Source organism: Pavona decussata, unplaced genomic scaffold (genome assembly GCF_977016875.1).
Source record: "Pavona decussata unplaced genomic scaffold, jaPavDecu1.1 SCAFFOLD_91, whole genome shotgun sequence".
NCBI classification, from domain to species: domain Eukaryota; kingdom Metazoa; phylum Cnidaria; class Anthozoa; order Scleractinia; family Agariciidae; genus Pavona; species Pavona decussata.
Window position 1 is genome coordinate 368,913 of NW_028145508.1, and position 19,034 is coordinate 387,946.

General features: G+C 38.3%; 1 protein-coding gene across 1 annotated transcript in view; it reads right to left on the minus strand.

Annotated features, from left to right (window-relative positions):
• Nucleotides 1-611: 611 nt before the first annotated feature.
• The window catches only part of LOC146474057 (unconventional myosin-X-like), a 54,212-nt gene continuing 35,789 nt past the window's right edge, over nucleotides 612-19,034 (minus strand). Inside the window, exons 43-59 of the mRNA XM_085117298.1 lie at nucleotides 18,651-18,754; nucleotides 18,240-18,284; nucleotides 18,073-18,147; nucleotides 17,138-17,211; nucleotides 16,534-16,614; nucleotides 15,376-15,415; nucleotides 15,209-15,295; nucleotides 13,915-14,051; nucleotides 12,565-12,688; nucleotides 11,351-11,463; nucleotides 10,523-10,619; nucleotides 9,629-9,665; nucleotides 8,840-8,940; nucleotides 7,189-7,275; nucleotides 6,257-6,366; nucleotides 4,549-4,633; nucleotides 612-2,853 (exon numbers count right to left, since the gene is read on the minus strand). Coding sequence (XP_084973424.1) covers nucleotides 2,743-2,853; nucleotides 4,549-4,633; nucleotides 6,257-6,366; nucleotides 7,189-7,275; nucleotides 8,840-8,940; nucleotides 9,629-9,665; nucleotides 10,523-10,619; nucleotides 11,351-11,463; nucleotides 12,565-12,688; nucleotides 13,915-14,051; nucleotides 15,209-15,295; nucleotides 15,376-15,415; nucleotides 16,534-16,614; nucleotides 17,138-17,211; nucleotides 18,073-18,147; nucleotides 18,240-18,284; nucleotides 18,651-18,754 — 1,508 coding nt within the window. The 3' untranslated portion in view covers nucleotides 612-2,742. The remainder of the gene's footprint in view (nucleotides 2,854-4,548; nucleotides 4,634-6,256; nucleotides 6,367-7,188; nucleotides 7,276-8,839; nucleotides 8,941-9,628; nucleotides 9,666-10,522; nucleotides 10,620-11,350; nucleotides 11,464-12,564; nucleotides 12,689-13,914; nucleotides 14,052-15,208; nucleotides 15,296-15,375; nucleotides 15,416-16,533; nucleotides 16,615-17,137; nucleotides 17,212-18,072; nucleotides 18,148-18,239; nucleotides 18,285-18,650; nucleotides 18,755-19,034) is intronic.

The window sequence follows — 19,034 nt, forward strand, 5'->3', positions numbered from 1 at the left end:
CATATTTGGCCAGATTCATCAAACACAGTTGTGAAATTTTATACTCAGCGCTCCTCGGTTATTCGGGGCTTACCACGTAATTTACCACAGAGCTCACGTTTGACACTCGGTTGGTCTCAGGCAGACAAAATCCGATTAACCGCCCACCTTCGAAAAAGCGCCCACCCCACCCCCTCCCAACAAAAACATTTCTGTGATAGCCCAGTGTTGGCCTATGAATAGGCTTCCAAGTGGGGTATAGGGCGAAAACAAAAATCGAGCTCCCATATCGCGCTCCGCTCGCCCGGCTCGCCTTTTTTTCTTTTCGCCCTATACCCCTATATACCTGTTGTGTTTCAGTTGTGTTCCGAAATTGGTTTTAGAACTTGTGGCTTGTTTATGTTAGCTTTTGCACCTTGTTTGTCTTGTTGAAGCGAAATAAACTTGTTATCCCTTGTTTTGTTATTCTCTAAAAATGTCCTCGCTTGCTGAAAATGTTGGGAATATAGTAAGCGCCCACCCTCACGGGCCCAAACTTAAATAAGCGCCCAGGGCGGTTAATCGAATAAATAAGGCAAATACTATTTTGAAGAGCGAGTGTGACAGAGTGAGAAGAAACCAATGATTCAACATCTTTTTATAAAATCATTTTATTAATACAATTGCTCCAAAATGATCTTTAAATAGAAAAATACAATGATATGCAGCAGAAATTATAATAGCTTTTCAAAGTTTTTTTTTATATATAGCTCTAATTTACTGCTATCTCTTTACGTATTTTGCTAGGCTACCAGAAAACTACCGAAAAAAAAACTATTTCGATTTGTTTTCCACTGCACAGCAATTTCAAACATGATCATGTAATATAATGAAATTAAACGGTAAAAAGTCTATCCACAATTATTGGAATACGGATACGAATATTCAATTCCCATTTTTCGAGTCCAACTTCCAGTCGGAAGAAAAGATTTTGGGTAAGATTTGATCGTGGGTCAAACTAACCAAAGTTCGAGTAACTCAATCAACCTTTATTTCTGCAACTCAATTTGATTGCTTTAAGTCAACAAATTCCAATTGTCTAAACAAGTCGAAGAATTTTAATTATTTCTTCATTTCAGCCTGAAATGACCAATTCGTCACATGGTGGTAACTGTGATCAGTTCCATCAAGAAATTGCTGTTTTACATTAGAAAAATAGATTTGGTATCAAAAATACTCTAGAAATTTACGCTTTATAATATTGTGCAAAAAAAGTTGGCATTTAAATTCAATTTGTTGCTACACCAGCTCCTAAATTGCATGTGCTTTGAAGGCTACATTGGAATAAAATGTCATATTCTAAATAAACTCCATTTTAAATTGTTACACTGAAACAGTGCAACACTATAATTACTACCCTTGTGCCCCTTTTACCCTAACCCTTAACAATTAATTATCCTGTCGACTGTTTAAAGGAAAAGTGTCACCTAGTTCTTGATGTCAGTTTAGAAAAGTTGAAAAAACGACCCAGTTTTGTTAACAACAACCCTACTAGTGCACAGAAACTAGTATTATTAAATTATCTTTGGCAGCGGATAGCTAGGATGGAAATGGATTGCAAATTCATGAAAACTGAAATTCTTCCTGCGCATTAGAGGAAAGGTTCTTTGCCAAATACTTAAAGGGGAAGTATCATGGGGTTTTTTACCCTTTTTGTTAAAAATGGTGAAATAAGACCTTCACTTTGCTACAAAATAATTCTAGAACAACGAGAGGAGAGAAATCAACTCAATTCTTGACAGGAACAACTCGTACTCTGTTCTAGCGCATTTTGGAAACAAAAATACGAAAACTTGAAAAACATTATCCTAACATTTTTCAAGTTTCAATCTATTTCAACCTACTCTGTCTCTGGCCAGAGCCACTAATCGGCAGTTTTATTGCACTGGGATGATAATTTAAAACAAAACTTGACAATTATATTTGGTTTTTGTTGTCAGACAAACATTTTTGGGTTTTGAAATGACATCAAAAGTTTCGTGATACTTCCCCTTTAAGCAGTTTTGTACTGACATACAGCAAAATCTCCGTTACAGTGCCCCTTTTAAGTTATCCCTTACAATTGCTGTGACATTAATTAAAATTTGTAGTAAAATTGAAATTTACGTGACATAAATGTGTAATAAAATGTGTAGAAATAATTATTGCATTTGGCATGTTTTAGCTCCATACTAACTAGTTTCTTCACTGAATTTTCATTGGTCCGTTGTAAAGAACGCGCTCGGTCTTTCATAAAATAGCCTTGGGGGGAGGGGGGGGGGGGTGGGGGAGTGAAGTGAAAAGGGAAGGGAGATCTCGAGGGACGCAATGCCCACGCTTTATTCAAGCCTCGCGAGTTCGTCGCGCTGTCGGGGATTGCATCTCTGTCAAGCGCAAAAAAAAAAAAAAAAAGAAAAGAATAAAGCAGGTTTCATTTCGTAAGAAAATCAAAGATCCGTAACTAGGATTCATAGTAATAATAAAAAGTTCTCTGGTAAAAAGTTCAAAAATCTCTTTCATTTCATTTCAATGTTCGCACTTAAGGATTCCAGACAAAGACCCCAAATATAAAACTTTCTTGCACAGCATAATACACAGCAGCAAAGGAAAGCATTGCTCAGTAGCATCATTGGGAAGATTACAAGAAGCTTGAAAACGGATATGGAAAGAAATTGTAGGGCTTGAAAAGTCGTACCGGTCATCAAGGCGTCACGCGTCACGCGTCACGCAAACATAATTTATAGACTACATGTAAGAGTCTGAGGCCTCAGACGATGCTTGACTATAGTAACTTGCTCGTCGTAGTTTCACAATTTGATTAATGTAGGCTTTCATCAGTTTGGCCACCTCGATCACCTGTTGGCACACAAACACAAACTCAACATTAGCGAAACCTGAGAACAACACACCTTTGAAAACGGTATCCCGTTGTTTCTCCCGAAAGTCGACTCGCCCGACGGAATATCGCCAGAAGTCACGTCGATTCGCCCGATGTTAATAAAATGGAAAACTTAGATTGGAAAAAAGCGGAGCGGAGATACAATCAGTAAAAATTGTAGAAACAAACTAAAAGAGGTCCTTACGACAACAACGCATAAATTAATAAGGTGTCTTTTGTGATTATGATTTCAAGACAAAAAGGCAAAAAAATAAAAATAAAAACCGATAGACAAACATTATTCCGCGATTGGAGCGATTAATTATTAAGTAACAACTATTCAACGGTAAACGATCGCTGAGGTATATTTCAGTCCTAACTTACGGATGGTTTTCGCAACGATCATATGGAATCCACGATCATTGGCATGTTGTATTTCGTCGGGCGAATCGACGTAAGTTTGGGCGAAACGCTTTCGGGCGAGTCAACTTTCGAGCGAGACAACCGCAATTCTTGAAAACCCTTTGCTTCAAACGAACGCCTTAAGAAAGACTTCAAAAATGTTGAAAAATGAACCTCACCAGAGGGGTACTTCTCAGTAGATCTCGTCTTAATGGTTATTTTGTGGCTCATGAACGTAGTTCAATGGCCTTAGCCCCAACGAGTCTCTGAGCACGATAAACAGCACCACAGTAAAGTACTGCTCAACTTTCACTTGAATGATCACACTTTAGAATTTCATCTACAGACTCAAAAGATAGAACCACCTTGTATAGGATAATAAACAGTACCACAGTAAAGTATTGCTCAGTAGCTTTCATTTGAAGGGTCACACCTCAGGAATTCATCTACAGACTCAAACGTTGGAACCACCTCGTACAGCATAATAAACAGCACCACAGGAAAGACTGCTCAGTAGCTTTCAATTAAATGGCCACATTTAAGGATTTCGACTACAGCGATATAAAAGGTTGGAGCCAGCTTGTACAACATAGCAAAGAGCAACTCAGTAAAGTAGGGGAAAATAGCTATATTTGAATTGCCACAACCTTGGGAGTGAAAATCACCTTTACAGCATATTAATAACATGTTGAGATTCTCGTGAGTATCTTTCCTATTGAAGAGATAGTCATAGAAACGAGGTTGTCACACAGCACACGACACGTGTTATCTGACGCCACTGGCGGGAAACCACTTGTTTTATTTCGTTACTTGTTTGTTTGTTCGCTATCACCCTTTAAACTACAGCAAAGTGCGTAGCAATATCTATTATGTGAATGACTCCTTTCTACAATTCCATCCAAACATCGAAAGGTCAGAACCACCCTCAATCCCGTCTTGTACTGCATAATAAACAGCAAAACAGGAAATTCTGGTTTGATACAACTTGAGGAGGGCCTGGATTCCCTCTGGCTTAATAGGCCATAGTTAGTAGCTCCTAACTATGAATAAACTACACTTCAAGCAATAAAGGGTGCCCTGTACCGTTTGCCACGTCTCATATCATTGGTCGAGAGGACAAAAGAACGAACGACAAAACAATGCGCCTGAACACAAAAAACAATGAAACTGCAGGTTATCTGGGTCCAGTGAAAATAAAGCTTTTGAAAGGTGAGTTCTACTGAGCAATAAGGTAAAAATACACGAAGATTATTTGAATGAAGTCATTTCACCTGTGAAGTTTCAAATAACATTGGGTCTCTGCCATCAACGATGATCTTGTACACATTAGCAGCTGGGGCTCCAAACGATAAAATACTGAAACAGGAACAGACAAAGGGTAATTAAACAAGACGCAACATGTAACTCAAACGCTTGGAGCATCTTCACACAACAAAGCAATGTCTACGTAATGCAGGCAAATTGAAACCACAGTGGAATCCCGATTTTTCGAACCAAAAGTCGTTTCCTTGGTTTATTGCTTCGGTTGGACAGTGTAATTTTACCTCCGATTTTTCGAACCCTCGGTTTTGCAAAACTCCCAATATTTTGAACTAATTCTTGGCTTCCGTGGAAAACTTTTCATTCGATTTCTCGAATTTTAGAAAGAAATACAATGCAAATGCAGTCAAGAGTCGGTTTTTGTTCTGCTAAATTTGCTTAAATCTCTAAATTTAAGTTTAGTTTGTAAATAAAGATCGTACTCACATTAACAAGAGTGTCATACGACTATAGTCTGCCTTCTTGGTTATTATAAAACAATACCACGTAAATCAGATGTGATTCGATGCTGTCTTCGATTTTTCGAAGTTCGTAAAATCGGGATTCCACTGTAATAGCGTAATAGCGTAAATCTCGAGGGTTCGATGCCCTTCGGGAACTCAGGGGCGTGACATCGATTGGACTTTCAAACCTCTGCCAGTTCATTTCATTTCTTTCTTGTGGTTCTGCATTCATATACCCGATACCGGTCAAAATCTCACCAGTGTCTGCATAAGTTTACTACACTCCTATAATAGCTTGCGCTAATCCCTGGAGGTTCTTAAGATAACAATCACAATGAATCCATAAAATAAAGTTAAAGTTAATATTCGAGACTTAGAATCACTTTAGGTGACAGGATACTTTGAGACTAGGTATCGCCTTTTAAGCTGCGTTTCTGAAAGAGTCAGTAGATGCAAAGTTTACCGCTTCTTGCGGTAGGTTGTTCCATAATCTGATTGCTCTTACTGCGATTCGAGAAATTATGAAACAAATCTAGCCCTTCCCAAGCCAAGTCGGAAGTTTCTAAAAAAAAAAAGGTTTTAAATGTAGTGGGGCACAATTATGAATTTCGCAACCAAGCAAAGCCAAACTTATTTGCTCTTTGCAAAGCTTCCGAGGTCAACTTCCTGATACGGAGTCACGTTGAGGCACACTTTGAACGTATAATCTCGTCTTATTCTTTACTTCTACTAAACTATTGCTCTTAATACCAGTATTTCATTCTTTTGTTAGCCCTAGCGTTGGTTAGCATACAATTATTTATAGTTTAAACTCTTCACACCCCTCATGGAAAACAACATGTTAAGTTTGTTGATAGTGCTAGCGTGATTTTGAAATTTAGTTTTACCTACATTACATCCCGGTAGCTGTACCCGACTGAGATTCTCGTAGCGGAACGAGAACTCCTGCCAGAGTCATATCAACGCGGTGTCACTGGACGATAAACATACTTTTAGTTTCAACTATTTCAACGCAGATTGAAACAGCAAGACTACGATTTAATACGACCAAGAAGGTCGTTCTTCCTCTTCAAGAGATGTTATACAAGCCAGCAACCTCGAAATCTGGGATCGTTTGTTTAAGGTCTTTTCGACTCCATGATGGTTTAACAGATCACCCAGTCTGCCTTTCTGCCAATTATTAAAGTACTTAGATCGTAGTATTAAATCAACTTACTTTTCATAACTGAATTGACACTGAGGTCTGACATCCCCTCTCTTGTACAGGGCCACGCCCTTGAAACTCACACCCAGCCACAGAAAGGGAGGAAAACTAGGGTCTTTGGTCTAAAAAGAGAACAAATAGGTTCACTCAGGCGAGGCATTTGTAGACTTTCAGTTGCAACAGTTGATGTATACGATTTAGCAGGAGAAATGTCTTTCTACACACTAAAAAGTGGTGAGACCGAGTTTACCCAATTTAATAACCTTACAAACAACTGAAAACAACTCCGAAAAAACAAAGAAACAAACAAACAAACAAGACGAAACGAAAAAACCAACAACAACAACAACAACAACAACACATGCGCCCCATTTGATTCCAACTCGGGCCCTTGGAAAAAAGAAAAATCGCGTACTACTAGGAATAAACAACGACGACGGCGACGGCAACGACTACGCCGCAGAACAATAGGTTTAACAAGCAAAAACAATCGCTCTGCACGTGCGTTTTACATTTTGGTACATTTCTTTGCCGTCCTCTCCAAAACAACAACGTGAAATTACCACATTTAAGGTGTTGTGGAGAACGTGAACGCACGACGGTGAATTTTTCATTTTCTTTCTTAACTTGTATGCCACTCCTATCAATTTGGTTCCTGGATAGTTCGCCATTTTAGTAAAACTTGAGCGAGTTGAAATTATCGCGAAGTAGCACAAATGAAACAAAGATATATTTTTGGGTGACGTTTTCGTTGCCGTTGCCGTTGTCGTTGTTTAAGCTCCCTACTGTGTAGTATGTACACATGGCCCCCCTACTACACTAGCTGAAGCATTCGATTACTTTGCGAAGTGCAAAACGTCCCATCATGCCAATGGGGCCTGGCGAGCACACTTCATGTATGAGTCATGTTATGCGACAAAGTAGCAGTTTACGTTTCAGATTACCTCGACATCAAACAGTGTTGATCCGTATCCAGGCCAACTCCGTAATATTTCCATGTACTGTTTCTGAGCCTGTTCTTGATCCTTACCCTGAGAATCAACAATGACATGATCACTTTTCAAGTTCTCCTCAAACTGAATGGTAACGGCTGACGTCACAAAAATAAATTTGTGAAATTTGTGAAACACGACCAGCCGCGTGCTTTCTGTAGAGCTGACCTGTTGTCGTGATAACCGCTATGACGTCAGAACTAGCCTAAAAGTATTGCCCAACAACTGAGTTACAAAGCTGCTTACAATTTGTCCACATGATCAGCTACATTTTTTTCTAATCTTTCATCATTTCATCATTTCACAAACACATCAGGGGAGCTACAGAATAAACGGCGCTCGAACTTACAACACCATCCCGAGAACCATTAGACAGGTAGAGGCGTTCAGTGAGTTTAAAACTAAACTTAAGTGCCATCTTAAGCAACCACGCCTGCCGTACATGCAGCATGTATAACTTAATTATTTGTCTAGTTTTTTTTTACGTTTCAATGTTTGTCTTGTACTGTCTCGGGGCTCCATTTAAACTAGCTCTGCTAAATTGGATGCCCCTGAATAAATATTGAATTAAATAAAAGTAAATAAATAAACTTCAACAATGAAAAACTCATAATTTAGATAAGCTTCCTTAACCCTTTCCCGCCCAAGAGTGCCATATGGCACAAGACGCAATAATGAGCTCAGTATTTGGTCAATTTGTGTGAAATTTGCACAACCAAAAGGTCTTCGAAGGATCTATAAATTGAAGGCATAAAATCATGCCCCCTTCCTATATGAGATTTGATTTACCACCCCTCAAACTTTTGGATTTTTTTTCCTTTGTACGTTAAGGGTTCAGTTGATATCTTACATAAAGCAATGCCCTGAGAGCTGTATATTAAGCTATAGTTTAGAGGGATACCCAGTATGAACAACGAATAGGAAAATTTTCGATGTTTTTTCTTTCGTTTTGGACTTTCTTCTAATATGTGACCTCTTCCATCTCTGTTGGTGCATGTGATTTATAGCACAACCCAGAAAATACCTTTTAAATGGTATACAGTAAACTCCCGCATATAAGAACAAATGGATTAAGAACACCAGGCTGAAATTTGGCCAATAAAGCCCCATTTTTATAAGAACAAGATTAGCCTGAAAAATTCAGCATGTTCTTATAAAATGGAAAAGGTGTCATAATTACATAAAAAACAAGTGATTTTATGTTGGCAGTCATGACTCTATCAGCTGTCAAGTGGTCGTATTTTTGTATTGAGTACTGTACTGATGTTTCTACTGTAATTGATTTTACATCTAGGGGCTTTTTTGGGTAGTACCCGTATTACTAATATAGAAATTTAAGAATATTTTAAGAACACTTTGAGGCTGATTTGTCACTAAGCACCCGTTAAATAAGAACCCGATCAGCCTGACCTCCGAAATCATGTGTTCTTATATGCGGGTGTTTACTGTATCACATGTGTTCTCCCAGTTCATAGTTAACGATTTAGAAAAATTCGACATTTCCCTCGGGCGGGAAAGGGTTAAAAAACCAAAGGAATCAAGGAATTTTAGTAGAGTTCAATTGAACAGTTCTCCAAAGAATGATGATTGAGTGCAAACAAACCCCAAGTTTTTTCCACTGTTCACAAATGGAACTCTTGATAAACGACAGTTCTTCTTCCGTTGCTTTCTTGGTGGTGTCCTCATCATTTTCTGTTCCACCAGCTAAATAAAGACAAAAGGATTCGGTAAAGTCGCATGCAGCTGGTTTTTGTAGAATGAAACAACTGGGAATATAATTACTAAATAAACCCCTTTAGGCGGCTGCTTCATCGGAGGAAAATTCCCAAGGCTGAAAGATTGTCCGGAAAATGAACAATAGACCCTTATCACTCAGCGGCCATGTTGAGTCTCAGGAGAATAAAAAGCTTTGTTTTTGCACGGTAAGCCTCGCACTGAATAGGCCATTTCCGAGTTGCGGCGAACCTCATCATGAAAGCGAGGCTAAGAGCAAAGTTTTTATTATGAAAATTAGTTTCCATTCATATGCAAACAATGAATGTATGAAAAGCTTTTGCACTTAGTCTCGCTTTCATAATGAGGTTCACAGCAACTCGGAAATGGTCTATTCGCGTCTGACCAAGGCTTGCCGTGCGAAAACAAAGCTTTCCATTCCCCCGAGACTCAACATGGCCGCCGAGTGGTAAGAGTCTATTGTCCGAGATGCGAAACTTCGAGGGTAACTGCGAAATTCTGGGGACAATCTTTCAGCCGAGAAGAAGTCATTAATATACCGTTTTTGTTTTTTTGAAAAACAACAACAACAACGATCGAAAACGCAAAGGGCCTGGGTAAGCCTAAGCCCTGAACCATTTACGAAATGTAAATACCGTCAGAAGTGTTAGGAACTTACCTGATCTGAACGGTGACACAGCCTTCTTTATTGTACCCTTCAAACAAAGAAAACGAAAGCGTCAAACAACAAGGGTACATACTTCTTCAGGATGTCACAAAACATTTATGACAACAGTACAGCCCTTTTATTGCTCTTAGCACCCCACAGTAGAACACATGGTTACGCCACCCGCTTTTTGCTTGTTTGGTTAAAACTATGTTGTTAAAGGGTGGCCTAGAAACTCAGTGAGGTGCATTGATGCCACCAGATGTGGTGCCCTGCAAAATGCCAATGGTCTTAAATGAGCTCAGCCTTTTAACGTCTTTGTCGTAACCGTGGAATGTGGTTTCTACACAAGCAACAGATCAACAAAAAAAAAGCGAGCATCGCGACAGCGCTCCAGTAACAATCGTGCCGAAATCAGTGTTTTGTGTCCGAGCAAAATGCGAATCTGGTACGGCTGTAAAGCTGGCACATAAGTTATCCGATAAAGTGAGAAAATAGTTAAGTGTTTTACGCTTGTCAAAGGATTACTAAAAATACTTTTTAAATGACTGTCAAAATTCCTGCGCGCTGATTGCCTCGTAGTTATTGTCCATAAGAGTAAAGACAATAAAAATGACGTCAGATGTAACGCGCTCGCTTTTCAACAGAAAATAAAGCCAATTCCGCTCGTAGTTTTCTCGTGTGATTGTAAAAAACAAATCAACGGCAGTTTTCTATGGTCTATACTCTTATAGACCATAAAATGACGCCAGAAAATGTTCAAAACTTGGCAGTGAAACCACTCGGTTCCACTTGAGGTTTGAACATTTCATGACGTCATTTTATAGTCTATAAGAGTGTAGACCATAGAAAAATACCGTCGATTTGTTTTCTGACTCAGTGTCACAAATTGGCAAATACTTGTACCTTAATGCTAAAGTGACGTTCTCTGGTAATAGCATTGTTTTCTGGCCTCACTTTTTGCTGTAGTTTACCAGGCGGATAAACGGAGTCTAAGTCAGATCTACAAACAACAAACAAACCAAACAAAAAAAAAAAAAAACAAATAAGTAAATAGATCGAAAAAACTTTTAAGCAAATACAAACAAAACGAGTGACTGACAGTCAAGAAATGTTGCATGCAGCTTACAGAAATTAACATTTGTGTCAAACTGAGAACAATTATGTCCAAAGAATTAACACCATTAAATACTTTTCTAGCAAAATATGTTTACGATTTTACTGGAAGGTGTTCCGATTACAGGTATTGTGCAAATGTTTTGATACAGCATTTGGTATCGTGCATCCCGGTGATAAATGGACTGAGTGCATTCAAAAACGCGCGCCTTAAAAGTAAACTAAATTGGTTTTTACCTTACTACCGAACAAAAAAGAAGGCCGTTTATATTTCCTATCAGGGTCGTTTTTCAGTTCACTTAATTCTGAGTTAAAGAGCACTTCATCTCTAGCCTTACTCCAAAAAAAAAAAAAAAGTTAAAAATATTCTTTATTACAAGTTGTTTATTCTTTTTATCAAAAGTTTTGTTTTTGTGGTTTTTTTCTCCGTTTTCTTCCTCTGGTCTTGAATTTAAATTAGTGCATTCAATCTTGCAATTTCCGAGGGAAACTGTTTATAAGCTTCGTGGATTTTTTTAGGTTTCCTCACCATTTCTATTCTTAAGTATGGCAAAACAAACAAATCAATGCAATTTGTTTGTGGCATAATAAGATAAAATATAAATACGTTTTACTTACACCCAAGCTCCTGGTTTGTAATCTCCTTCATTGAACTGAAGCCGTAACGCAGCCAAAAGATACAGAGTTGTGTCAGGCGCGGGATACTTGCCAAGAATGATTGAATCACAAGCCTGAACACCAGCAAAATCAAAAACAATTTGAGATGTACACAATGGTCACATTCTGCTGAATGTAAATGTAAAATGTCAACCTCCCTCCCCCCTCAAGGAGCATTTGCAAGCGAACCCCCTCCCCTCGGGGTCACCATCACTGAGCATGGGCATCAACATTGGTCAAACTTTCCCCAAAAGTGGATTCGCTCTGACGAGGGGCTAACACTCGAAACGTCAGCACTCGAATCTTTTTACGGTGGCCAAATTACATTACCAGCTCTGTTGGTTAAACCAAGCATTCGTTTCCACTAAAGAGCTTGCGGCGTCAGGTTGGACAGAGAGACATGTAGCGGTTCTGAAACACCTCGCACAAGTTGATGATCATTTTCCTTTACTTAATTGTAATTTATGAACACGCCTTGAATGCAGTAGCCTTAGTCCGGGTTAACAAAATACTCACAAACAGTAAACACCAATGTATTTAAAATTATGTTGTTACCTAAATAGGTTCTTATAAAAACACCGCATACTAATAAGGAAAGTTTTATTTCTGGGTTAGAGACCGTTGTGAGTGTTTTGTTTACAAATACACGTACTTGCTGACTGTACAATGAACTCGAAATTTTCAATACTGCACTCGGCCTAAGAAGGCCTCGTGCAGTATTGAAAATATCTCGTTCATTGTACGGTCAGCGCGTGCGTGTATTTGTAAACAAAACACTCACAACGGTCTCTAAGCCATAAATAAAACACTCCTTATTAGTATGCGGTGTTTTTCTCGTATGATAATTTCCAAAAATCACAAAACCATAATTGTTATGAACTCCATTGACCCACGCTTTTCCAGGAAAGTTTTTGAAGCTGTTCAAAAAACTCGTAGCAAGTGTTTTATTGGGTTTAAAACACAACTGCTCGTTTTTTAAAGATTACGTAAAACGATTGCTTAACTCACAGACTCACAAAAAACTTCAACGGACTTCTCGTGTTTTTCACGTTTGACCGGGGTTAAACTTTCGAGTGCTTGTACAATGTTAGATTTAAAGATCCCCTTCTCCTCAGAAACAAAGACGCCGTTGAAGAACATGATTTAAATATAAATTTTTTTAAACAATATCCTGCCTGTTCATAAAGAAATCCATATTCCACGCTGTCTTCTTCCACAAGTTCTGGTTGAAGAAAGCAAAAAATCTTGAAGAAGAGCTTCCACGTATGACCAGCTTCTGTGAGACCCAACGCCTTGTACCTGTTAAACAAACAAACAAACAAACAAACAAACAATGTCTGGCTTACGTTTTTCAAGTTTTCGCATTTTTGTTTCCAAAACGCACTAGAACAGATCACGAGTCGTTCCTTTCAAGAATTGAGGTGATTTCTTTCCTCTCGTTGTTCTAGAATTATTTTGTAGCTATGTGAAGGTCTTATTTCACCATTTTAACCAAACAGGTCAAAACCCCCACGACACTTTTCCCCTTTAAGTTTTTAAGTATTCGAGTGAATTCTTGTTCTTGTGATTTTCCATGTTTGAAGTGCTATCCTGGGGAAAAAGATTCACGAAGCCTTGCTAAGGTAAGTACTGTTTCTTAACAACAGCCTACTGAATAGCCAAAAAACGTATTTGTATAGATGTAAACGTAAAAATAATTGTTCAGTTTTGTTAACAACAACCCTACTAGTGCACAGAAATTAGTGTTGATCATCTTTGGCTGCGGATGGCTAGGATGGAAATGGATTGCAACTTGAAAAAAATTGGCCAATTTTATCAAGTTTCTTCTGGGTGTTTTGGAGAAAATGGCTAAAAACCGATTGTATTTTATTCTTCCTCGGAGAAATCATTATATATTTTCCTTCCGGTGCTGTAAGAGTAATTTCTTATTAGAAAAGAGCTTCTTAGTCTATATTTGAGTAGTTTTGCTCACCATACAGCAAAATCCCTGAGACAGTACCCCTTCAAGAAGCAACACTTACGATGCATCTTAGCTTGGGAAGGCTTCGTGAATCAGGCCCTTAGTTTCAAATGATAACAATTTTCTTAAAGGGAACCTCCACTCCGACAACAAATTGACGGTAAATTGTCGGAAATAGTGTCTAAATTCTAAATTTTAGTTTAAAAAGTACAAGTGACATTCAAGTGTACTAAAAATTAGATATAACTATCGCCTGTTTTCGATTTTAAATTTCCCGGGCGCCGCCATTTTGGATTTCATGACGTCATACGGTCGCCGCTATTGTTAGTAAGCAGAAGTTCTTTTGTGTGAGACAATTGAGCAACCGTATTACGTCACGAAATCCAAGATGGCGGCGCCCGGGAAATTTAAAATAAAGAATAGGCGATAATCAAATTCTGTTTTGTCCGACACAGAAATATTTTTTCCATGTTTTCCAACGAAATTTGAAATGAGATTGTATTTTCATCAATTTGACGTTAATTTATTTCAAGAGTGGAGGTTTCCTTTAAAATGTAATATTTACTTTTCAAACTTGGACAAGATGTCTGCGAGGACCGTTCTGTCTTCAATGTTTTTCTCGACTGAGCCACATTGCTCAAAAAGACTGAATATGTTGTTCTTCTGTGGAATATTCAATCCCTTGCAAAGTTTGTCCACAACCTGGAGAGACAACATTTAAAACATACTTAAAATACAAGGCAGCCAATTAGGTAAAACCTAACTACCAAAACATGTTCTTCCATCACTGCTTGCATCAAATAAAATAATCAGTCAAATAAATGGATAATTATAAATAAAGAAGTAGAATTTTAAAGTGGCAGAGTCGCTCTTCATTCACTGTTTCTTGATGAAAATGTAATTTGATAATGTTGGTTTTTGACGAAAAAGAAAAATCGGAGTACCCGGAGAAAAACCTTCGAAAGCACACACGGCGGCCATGTTGAGTCTCGGGGGAATAAAAAGCTTTGTTTTTGCACGGCAAGCCTCGCAATGAAATTCGCGTCTGGCCGAGGCTTGCCGTGCGAAAACAAAGCTTTTCATTCCCCTGAGACTCAACATGGCCGCCGAGTGATAAGGGTCTATAGCGTCATCTCCGGGAATTGAACCCAGGTTACATGGGTTGGAGGCGACTTAATGTCCCGCCCTGTAATTCAGTTTATGCTGCAAAAAGGTTGAATAAACGATCATTATTATTATTATTATCACTGCCGGCGACATCCCTGCTCCCCAAATGACATGAAATTGCAGTAGGAGGTCTACCACTAAAATTATTGTGCAGAATGCTGTCTACCTGAGCGATACTGAATGCAACATTGCAAACATGTTGTTGTTGCAATACAACACTTATGGGCAAGTTTTAATATTTGTGAACAGAACATTGCAAGGTCGGTGGTTCAAGCAATGGTTTCTGTATCGTACAAGAGCATATTATCTTAAAATAATAAGCCTTCTCTTGTATTATGTCCCGTGTTCGACCACCGCATGACGATATATCGCGTCAACGTTACATTATTTGCTTGACTTTCATCTATAAACCCAGTACTAACATTGAACTGTACACCATTTGGCAAAAGGAATCGGGACAGACCACTTCGCACATGGAGAAGGACAATGGTGACAAAGGAAGAAGATTTGGTACCCGATAAACTGGTTTTCCCAAGGCCAAAGTTCAGCACTTTAAAAACGTTTATCACTTTAATTTGGGAAATTTAACAGTATTTGTCTTGTTATAAGTGCCTTGATTCTATGAATTTTTCAGGTCAAATTATTGCATCAACAGTAAATAATATCTAATTAGGCTCTGTAACCAGACTTGCCTCCCCTGCTGTAGTGGCAGAATTGATGGTTATCTTGCAAGATCCACCTCCATAACAATGAACGGTCGCAGACAGCTCGCGGCGGCCCTGAAAAACAGTCGGGATTTAAAGATTACCACAGCTGCTAAACCAAGGTACAATACATAAAAAAATATTGTTTTACTTACCAGAAGCGAAATTATTTCTTCCCTTGATGGTGGAAACTCCCTGGAATTTAACAAAAATAAAATTGTCTGTACATACATACAACGAATTTCAACTTTAAGTTATTTAAATGTTATACTGAACTAGCCTAGTATAAGGATAATATTGGTCGAGTTTTTCTGGTGGGCTATCAGTGGCAACATGAGATGCATAATTTTGCAAAAGGGTTGAGATAAATGTTTCCAAAGCTACTCTAACTCAGTGATATAGTTGACGATAACTATCGTATCGTATAGAACAGTTCTATATCAGAACTGACGCGCATGACAAAGACGAAAGTCTAATGCCAACTTCAAAAACTTATTGATAATTCATAAGCCCATTGACGTATCAAATGGCCGATAAAACATCACGTGCAGTGGTTTTAAAACCCGATAAAACATCCTCCTTATTAGTATGCGGTGTTTAATGTTTTTCTGGTATGCTAAATTTTTAATTCCAACGTTCACAAAAGCACCATTGTTATGAACTCTCTTGACACACGCTTTTCCAGGAATGTTTTTGAAGCCGTTCAAAAAACTCGCAGCACGTGTTTTATCGGGATTTAAAACCACGAGGCTTTTAAACATTACATAATAATTCCTTATGCCACTTTCGTAAGAGTTTTACCAAACTGTAATCCACACACTTGGGAAAAGATTAGTGTGATCAGAGTTCATGATAACTATTTGTTCCATGTCTGAGCTAATAAAACTGTCGTTACAGCACCTAAAACCTGAACTGAAATTCCAGAAGGTTCCTGCTGCCTTCGTCAGAGTGAAAGTTTTCGGTTGTTACCCAACGAAGGCAGTAGTAGCTTAAAATAGCTTACTTTTGAACATTTTTCAAAAACTCAATTCATTGAAATCAATTCATTGGCAGTCTGTCTTAACGGTCTGTACAGCAAAATATGGACGGCTAAGAGAACCAATGAGAAAGTTCCTTTTCATCAAGGAGCAGGTCAGCCATATAATCCTGCGCTATGTTCTAAAAAGGGGAAAATGACTTTCGCTTATGTCTCCTTTTACATGAAGCAAATTTAAAGGCCCAAAATACGCCAGAAGGGTTGGTTTTCCAATAAGCAGTTTACTGAGGCACTACTGAACACGTTTCTATAATCTTTCCAAAATCAGAACACAAACCTGGGTCGCGTTCGTTTGATGCATTCTAATGCAAACGCCGCAAACTTCGCCATTTCCGTGTTGGAATGCTTCTCCCTGTTCCTAGTTAGGCAAAAGCAAGTACATTGATTTAATAAACAATTTTATAAACTACGAGAAATATGGACGTAATGTGATGGAATATGTTAAGCCTGGTGAATAAATGAGAATGATGTTTTCATCAGTAAATGACACACTGATTAATACATCATTCTCATGAAGAGAAATATGTATCTCTTGTAAATAACAAATTCTGGTTTTTACCGGCACAAGCGCACGCACCAGAGTCCACACTAACTTTTAGAAACGCATGTGCAAGTGTTGAACAGCACAAAAGTGTTTGCACATTTGTCAGTGTACTCGTGTTTGCACGATTGACACAAAGATAAGCCAAATCATAAATGTCTAGCCATTCTTTTTATCGATAAAGGGTAAAATTTACTTAAATCATCCCATCTCATTGACAGTTATAATTTTTGCCTTTTTCATAACACTAAGGCAATTGTTCTGGCAGTGACCTGCATCAAACCTCTCCAACTCTATTAACATAGACCTGATACTTGAGGTACTCTGTTGATTCACTTACCTTTTCAAGTGAAATCGTAAGTAGCGAAGGTACTTTCTCGTTGGAACAAATGTACAGCACATACAAACCAGCACCTAAAAAAAGAAGAGAACACGTTATCTTCAAAGTCAAAGAAGTGCTATGAAGAGTACTGAGATTCCCTTGACTAACAAGTTGTATTTATTGCAGTGTAAAAAACAAACGAAGTCTTTACAGCTTCTTGATAAGCACCGAAACTCATAAGCTGTTATAAGGAGAAAAAAAAAGAGAGAAACAAAGAAACTTCTTTATTACTAAATGTACATGTTTAAAATAGTAGCGACCGGCGTCACAGTGATTCAAAAAATTAAACAATTTTTTGGATTGAAGAGGACTGACATGAGAAATGAAAATTTGCTTTTATCAACTGAATTGATTAAAAATAAATTATAGTAAAATACTTTACGTTTACTTTTAAATTACTTTGCTGAGTTGATAAGGTAATTTGGCCTCCGTAACGCGGTTCATGAGCTGACGTTTCGAGAGTTAGCACTTCATCGGAGAGAATAGAAATGCAGTTACATGCATTTTCACGGCACATTGCAGAGTTCTTCCTGATTAAGTACTAAATTTGGCCTGTTATAGACAATTTTTTTAAAGACAATTTACAGCCTTGGAAGCCAAACACCTGGAGCCAGTTGTTCAAAGCCCGAATTAACTAATCCTGGGTTGATGTGAATTTTGATTCAAGTTCAATTACTAATCAATAAAGATTCTTCAAAAAGATTTTTGTTCCTTAGATTAAACTTATACTTTTCTCTACCATTTGCTCGAAATTAGCTTTTAAAATCACTTTGAAACAAGTGACAAGAAAACCTCGGTTAATTTTTAATCGTGGATCAGCGTTAATCGGCTTTAGAACAATCGGGACCTTAACTGGGTTAAAATGATTGCAATTTAGGTACGTAAGTGGATACCTGCATGTTTCGTAAGTTTCCAATGGAATCTGGAGTTGGATGGTTTGTTGTTTGTTTTACCAGCTGACAGAAAACCTAGTAAAGCAAAGCATTTTTTGTCAGTAATGGAAAAGGAGGTGACATAAATGAAAACAAAAAGCGATGATTAGAGTGCAATGGAGGCTCACCTCATCCCGCAAAGGTTTCAAGTCTTGGCAGGTTTGTAGAATTCCCTACAAATAAATGCAACGGTGTTAAATCATCATTGCTAAAAGAAAACAGAGAATAAAAACAAAAACAGGAAACATAGAGCAGTTTTCAGTGCCGAAAGTACTTTGAAAACTACTTTGGTTTTGCTTCACTAAGTCCTGTGATAGCTTAGCAAAACTTGCGTCACTATCTCAACCAATGAGAAGCAACGCCAAAACCAATCATGGCACTCGTGCCTTGCTCGCACGCGTTTTCCCGCGCTTGGCGCTAGTTACATGTATTTGCTTCGAGTTCTGATTGGTTCATCGCGCTGTTTACATCTCTGATGATTGGCCAAAGTAATTACTTTGGTCGTGGTTTTGCTCTAACAGCTGGGCTCAATATCTTACTTGAATGACTGGAATAGGATCTGCAATAGACTCTTGCTCAAGCAGAGAGCTGAAAACTCGAACAGCTTCTTCGTGAAAAGTGCCGTAACCTTTGCCCTTTGCACCTAAAAGTAAACAACTCTGTGAATAGCAGATAAGAGATTCAAGACTCAGGACCTCTGAATATGAACCCGATATCCGGGCTGGCCCGGTTAACCGAGAACTAATTCAGTTCAGTTCAGCTCAGTTTGTTGATACTTGAAGTAAATCTTACAAGAAATGTGCACTGCCCGCAGTTAGCAAGAGCTAGTCGAGGCGAGCAGTGGTCCTCTTTTCAGCCCGGTTACCGAGAAGAAAAAGGCACGATTCTTCGCTTTGGCCTTCTCTTCCTGTGAACGTTTGCCG